Source organism: Octopus sinensis, linkage group LG1, assembly GCF_006345805.1.
Source record: "Octopus sinensis linkage group LG1, ASM634580v1, whole genome shotgun sequence".
In the NCBI taxonomy this organism is placed as follows: domain Eukaryota; kingdom Metazoa; phylum Mollusca; class Cephalopoda; order Octopoda; family Octopodidae; genus Octopus; species Octopus sinensis.
Genome location: NC_042997.1, coordinates 160,584,607 through 160,591,888, shown reverse-complemented (window position 1 = coordinate 160,591,888; position 7,282 = coordinate 160,584,607). Strand labels below are relative to the sequence as shown.

The window sequence follows — 7,282 nt, the reverse complement described above, 5'->3', positions numbered from 1 at the left end:
AACCAATGTTAGCTTTAATTCAAAAAATAAAGAAATTATATCAACCAATGCGGTGTTCACAAATCATTTTCCTCGTTCCACATTGATGTAGATATATATATATATATATCTGTGTGTGTGCGTGAGTGTGTGTGTGTAGGTATGTATGTATGTATTTATGTATGCATATACACATATATGCACATACATGTGTGTCTGTATATGCTTGTCTCTCTGTGTGTGTGTGTGTGTGTGTGTGTGTGTATGTGTGTGTGTGTGTGTGTGTGTGTGTGTGTGTATGTGTGTGATGTGTGTGTGTGTAATTACCGCTATTTCAGCTACACATTTATCGTAAGACTATCTCGCATATATGTTTCGCCTGTCCGTTGACGTTACAACGAACATCATTCCACTTGTGATTCCCTTTTAGGTCTAAACATCCACAATTCTGATTGCCAGTAAGATTGTCAGGTCTCTTTTCCATCCAGTATGAAAACGTAAGCGCTTCTCCATTCTGCCATACAAAGGCGTTCTTTTTAATATCTTTACATAATCCAAAATAGTAATGTTCCTCTGGCCACTTTTCTGAAAAACAAACGTAAAACATACAGATAAAGAATCAGTTTTCAAAAACTTATTATTCGATGTACGTTTGACCTTTATTATATCTTCTTGATAATCTTGTTACTATTGTTGTTAAGTCCAAACTTAGCCGTGATCAGCCATGACATCATGTGCATTCTGGACTCTATTATGCAGTTCGAACCAGGTCAAATGAACACTCAGTTTAGATAATTTCACCTACTGTCCTACAACACACTTAAACCCCGCATATGATCCGCTAGTAAGCCCCATGTTTTTAGGGTAGTATAGTAATAACTAAATATTTTGAAACGTGGCGCAATGTAATGCACGCTACCATCTCTGTTTTAAAATAAAACCTATATATACAAACATACTTACGTACAAAGGTACCTAACACTTGAAAATATAATGGACTATCGTATTGAATCTAATACAATGCATCTTGGATTGATAATAGTTATAAAATCAGCATAATTGGCTAAAACAATGCCTACAGTGTGGTTTCTCTTTTCAGAAAAAAAAAACACTTCCATGCTTCTAATGTAAATGTAAACGTAACAACCTGCTTCACCTAAAATAAAACTAGCAGCCCGATCATTCATGTATACCGATACAGTCATTATAGTGCAGTTACACTGAAAGAAAAATTCCTTAACAAGAAAAGTTTGTCGCCACATCAAAGTGGCTACTTCATGTAAATACTAGTTTAATCTAAGATAGATCTTCCGCCAGCTGATTATCGGTACAGTACTGCACCCTGTACCTTATATGTATATTACTAGCAGTGGGGAGCAAACCCCTACCATCTTCTAGCTGACAACAGGATAGTGAGAAAGACTCAGTTTCGAGCTGTTTGGCTCATCTTGAGTCGCGAGTAACCTGGTCGCGAGTGAGACTGCCAGGGTCCTCTCCAGGTAGCAATATATTGTAAACAAAGCGACCATTGGTGACTGACTAGCAACAAGCAAAGGAGCAAGTTGTAAAATCTCAAGAAGAGATCAGTGTAGTAACTATAGCAACAAGTAAAGTTAATCGCCACATCAAAGTGGCTGCTCCATGTTACTGCTAGTTTAACCCCAGACAGAACTTCCATTAGCTGGCTATCGGTGCATCGCTGCACCCAGTACCTACATATATAATATATATTGTTGTTTCATAATCTGTTAATAACCAAAGTATAGAAAATATATAATTTGCAAAATCAGAGTAGAAAAAGACGGGGTGAAAAACAAAGACTTACACCCATAAACCACGACGTTTTACATCAGAGTTCAGATATTGCTGATACATTAGGCTTTAGATTTCGATAAAATAAGTATTCTACAAGGGTCGATTTCATTGACTTTTCCAACCCAAATCTTTGAGCTTTGAGCAAATAATAGAAATCAGTATACAAGCTGTTCGGGTTAAATTTTACAGTTTGCATAAAATGAAAACGAAACCCAATATTCTATGCAAAATAATAGTTTTATTTATCTACCCAGGCCTACACTCCCCATAGGAGGAGTAGCCGCAACAAGCACACACCAGGTATTCCATTCATTCCCAACACAAAGAGGCAAGTCCCGTCCTATCTTCGGGTCAAGCCATAGAAAGCAAACCCCCGATATCAGCAGCGGGGTCCGATAGTTTATGCTGGTTTACTCCCACCGCATCATGCTGATTCTGAATCCCTTTGAGCAACATCAATTCACTCATCCGTCCACAACACTCTCCAAGCTTTCTTATCATTAATAAACTCTCTTGCTTCTCTCACTCTAACACCTCTAACCACTAAAGCTTTCCTCACTGTCTAATGGACATCCACACAAACCGAGGTCTGCCTCCGATTCCGCTGCCTACCACTTCTTCATTCATCACTCTCCCTACTATCCACTCCTTATTTAACCTCTCCATGTAGCCAAACCACCTCAACATTCATCTATCCATTCTGGTACGTAAATGTTTTTTCATTCCTGTTCGCCTTCGCACTTCCTCATTCCTCATGCTGTCCATCCGTGTCAAACCACTCATAGCCCTCAAACATCTCACCTCAAACACATCCAGTCGCCTCCTTTCTTCCACTCTCAGACCCTACATTTATGCACCATATAACATTGTCGGTACAATCACACCCTCACACACACCTCTTTTCGCTTTCATACTCAACCTCTTATCTCTCAGTATATCTTACACAACTCCAATTATCTTACTCCTGTGTTTGGAAGAATTCTGATTGCAATAATGAGGAAGCAGACAGAGAATGTACTAGGGGAACAGTAGTTGTTTAGCATTAGGCCTGCCCCGAACAAAGCGATGAATTAATAAGTAAGGTATCTCAATCACGACACCGTCGGTCTTTTAGTACATCATTATCTACACTAGGTCTTCTTTTCTTGTTACGGTAGCTGTGAAGTAAAGATAATTTAACTATTCATTCTAGCCAGTCGAACTACACTGATGTCTCGAGAAATATTGTATTTGACAATCTTAAGGACAAAATCACATACTAAAGTGCCAGAAAATAAAAAGTTCAGTTCTTCAGGTTTTTCTCGAAATACATGACTTAAGAGAAATGTAAGTATGAATGTTAGGATAGTTAAAGCAGCAAGTTATTAACAACAAACATTTACTGTTATAATTATACTTCCAATTATTCTTTTTTACTCTTTAAATGTTATATTTCGGAACGGTCATTTTTTGCCAAATAAACACACGCACTGTATATTCGTTCTTCCCTCGTTTATTACTGTTCTTATTTTATTTTATGTCCATGAAATCTTTCGTCACATATCTGTGACCTGATCAGCGAATTTTTCCATCCACGTGTATCCTCCTGCTCTGCTTAGTCCATTCTCTGGACTAGGCGGAGCAGGAGGATACACGTGAGTGGAAAGGGGCGCTGAAGATGTTACAGATGTGTGACGAAAAATTTCATGGACATAAGATAAAATAAAGACAATAATACACGTGTGAAGAATAAATATATAGTACCTTTTTTTCTTTCTTTTACTTGTTTCAGTCATTTGACTGCGGCCATACTGGAGCACCGCCTTTAGTCGAAAAGATCGACCCCAGGACTTATTCTTTGTTAGCCTACTAGTAATTCTATCGGTCTCTTTTGCCTAACCGCTAAGTTGTGGGGACGTAAACACCTCGTTTTCAGATTTTGTGCCTATCTTAGATATGATTACGAGCTCTTCGATGAATAATATCCGACAATATATACTTATTCAAATTTTATTTCTGGTTATTTACTTCAGTAAGCTAAATACTGAAATCACTTCCTCGATCGTGGTGGCCAAAAGAATTTAGCAACATTAAAGAAGTATTTTTACGCGTCCCATGTTTTTATGTTCATCATCAATATATATAAAACTTAGAATGTGTGTATGTGTGTGTGTGTGTATCACTAAACTCGAGAAATACCCTACCGATTTTATTCAGATTTTATTCAAATTTTACACATGACTTACTTAGGATCCATGCAGTGTCGTGGTTTCCCAAAAGTTTCAACTTCTTACCTAATGCCAGCCCGGAGCAATATCTTATCTCTTACACTATTTCGGTAAATAACGTGTCAAAAGTGAAACAAAAGCATCTTTATTGTAATGTGAGATAATACTTTCCGTTTTAATACTTTCACTATTAATTCTTACACACTGTATATAATTTACACATAGTGAAACTATCAATACTGAAACTATTATCTCACTTACATATATACATGCATACATACATATATACATACATACATACACATGCACATATATATATATATACATATATATGTATGAATGCATGAATACATGTGTATATACATACATACATATATACATACATACACACGCACATATATATACATATATATGTATAATTGCATGAATACATATGTATATATATACATATATATATTTGTGTAGATGTACATACATACACACACCCAGACACACACATATGCATATATGGGTACAGGACGTCATAAATCGTAAACAACTTGAAATACGAAAACAAAAGAGTTGAATGCATGAACGAGAGAAGCAAATGGAAAACATGTATACATGTATGCATATATCGATGCATGTATATATGAATATATATACATCTGCACACATATATGTATGCATAAATATATATATATACGTATATATAGATGTATTTATGTATATGTATAGAGGTATGTATATGTATATATATATATATATATGTACATATATATATATATGTGTGCGTGCGTGTGTGTGTGTGTATATTTGTATATGCATGTATATATGTATGTATATGTAAATATATATATATTTATTTATTTATGTATGTATATATATATGTATATATGTAAATATACATATATATATAATATATATATATATATATATATCTATATATATATATATAATATATATATATATTATATATATATATATATATATATATATATATATATATGAGATGTACTTGCATAGCGAGTGACTTGATCTGAGATCGTGTGCTGGAACGAAAACAATTGCAGCGTGGAAGGTGTTTATAAGCCGTTTAAGAAACACACAAAACCGTTAGATTCGCTTCAACATTTAAATTTAATTTGTCAAAATATTTTCATCGCTTTGAGACCGCGACCTGTTCACTGACAAAACTTCGTGCAGCACCAAGTTTTGTGTGTTTCTTAATGGGTTATAAACACCTTCCATGCTGGAACTGTTATATATATATATATAATATATATATAATATATATATATATATATATATATATAATATATATATATATATTATATATATATATATTCTTTCATTATTTAGTCTTTTATATGTTTCGGCGAGGTGGCTGTTTTCATTGTGGAGCACCACCATGGTTTTTCACTCTTTACTTTTGCACCCTCCCCTCAATCTTTCCGTGGTTCCTCTCCTCCGACTAATGCGATCCCATCAACATATTCCATGGTCCGTCTGGTGTATGATAGAATTTGAACCTGCTGCCCTCAACAGTACCTCATGTCGAGCCATTGGTTCGTCCGGTATTGGGGAATGAAGATTGCCCAGTTTCTTTCTGAAGACTTGCTCATCTATATCGTGTACGTTTCACAATTATTTTGGTATAGCATTGAAGAGCTGTGGTCCTCTGAACCCTAGGCTATTGCAGTACCTGGTTCTTATGTTAGATGCATTGGCGTCCAGTACAAGCATTCATATAACACCTGATGTCAAAATTGGGTACTAGTCCTTCTATTATTTTCCACATGTAAGTTATTACATGTCTCACGTCTGCGCTTTAGGGAGTAGAGTCGTAGTTCTTTCAACCACTCCCTGTATTTCATCTGTTGGGCTGTAGCAATCTTTTTATTGTAGTGGATCTTGATTACTTCAAGCTTCGTTGTTAGCTTGACACTGTGTGGTGACTGCAACTGAGAGCACTAGTCTAGGCGGATGAGGACAAAGTTCTTCCATAGCATCAGCATGACCTCCTGATCTCTTGTTCTGAATGTCCTTAGTATCTATCCCGCCAGTCGTCTGCACGTTGCTGCCAACTTGGTAATGTTCATGTGAAATGATGCATCATTACACAAACTGATGCCCAGGTCTCTCACTGTTTGTGATTCTGGAATTGCAGTAGCTGCAGGTCCTGTAATGCAGGTTGTGTAGCATTTGTGATCACATAGCGCAGTGCTTGAAATCTTTCAGCATTGACTTGCATATTGCCTTGATCTGCCCACTTGCATATTGCATTTAGGTTGTTCTGTAGGTTTACGACATCATTAGCATACTTTATTGCCTGTGATAATTTTGTATCATCAGCGTAGCTAGTGACAGTGGCTGTCTGAGTGATTCTGGGCATGTCTGAGGGCTACTATAAACAGTAATGGCCCTAAGACAGTTCTCTGAGGAACACCACTCGAAATTTGTGTTTCCCTAGACAGTGCACCGTTGGCTGCAACTGCATGACGTCCATTGTTTAGGAAGTCGTGCAGCTTCTCTCCTAGTTTACCAGATATACCAAGCTTGTGACATATCATGCCATGATCAGCTTTGTCGAAGGCCTTTGTAAAGTCAAGATATATCACATCGACGTTAGGACCCAGTCATAATGCCGTAAGTGCTGAATGAGGCAGCTTCTGCCTGGACGGACTCCATGCTGAGTATCGTTCAACAAGTCATTTTCTTCTAGGAATGTAATTAGTTTCTTTCTGAAGATTCGATCCATAACTTTGCTGATACGTGAAGTCAGAGAGATAGGTCTGTAGTTTTTAGCCTCTGCTCTGCTTTCACCTTTATGAATAGGGCATATGAAGCCTTCTTTTAGCTTTTTGGGAAGTTTATCACTTGCAACGAAACTCTGGAAAAGTATCCGAAGTGGTCCCGCTAATTACATGACTTTAAGAGAATAGCCGGGAGACCATCGGAGCCGGCTGCTGAGGTTGAGATCATTTCGTGTATGGCCACTCATCAATGTCAATGTAGTTGATGGCTACCGCATTTACCTACAGAGTTGCCTGGTCAAAGAAATCAGCTGTTTTTTTTTATCAGAATATGACCCAGTGGAGAAGTGAAAACACTTTTAAAATGTACACTGAGCACTTCACACTAATCCTTCTGGGGTCCGCAGTCAGTGAGTCATTCCATTGAAACAGGGGTTCTATTTTGTACTGTACTGCGGCAATATACTTTGAAAATGTATAGAAAGCCTTGAAGTATGTTTTTATGCTTTCTACAGCTCACTTCTCTTCTCCTTCTCTGCTCTTTCC

The 7,282-nt window shown here is 36.9% G+C and overlaps 1 protein-coding gene across 1 annotated transcript in view; it reads right to left on the bottom strand.

The window, feature by feature from the left end:
- Nucleotides 1-325: 325 nt before the first annotated feature.
- LOC118764664 overlaps nucleotides 326-7,282 on the bottom strand; it is a 75,222-nt gene continuing 68,265 nt past the window's right edge. The window contains exon 5 of the mRNA XM_036505667.1: nucleotides 326-564. Within this exon, the coding sequence (XP_036361560.1) occupies nucleotides 326-564 (239 nt within the window). The remainder of the gene's footprint in view (nucleotides 565-7,282) is intronic.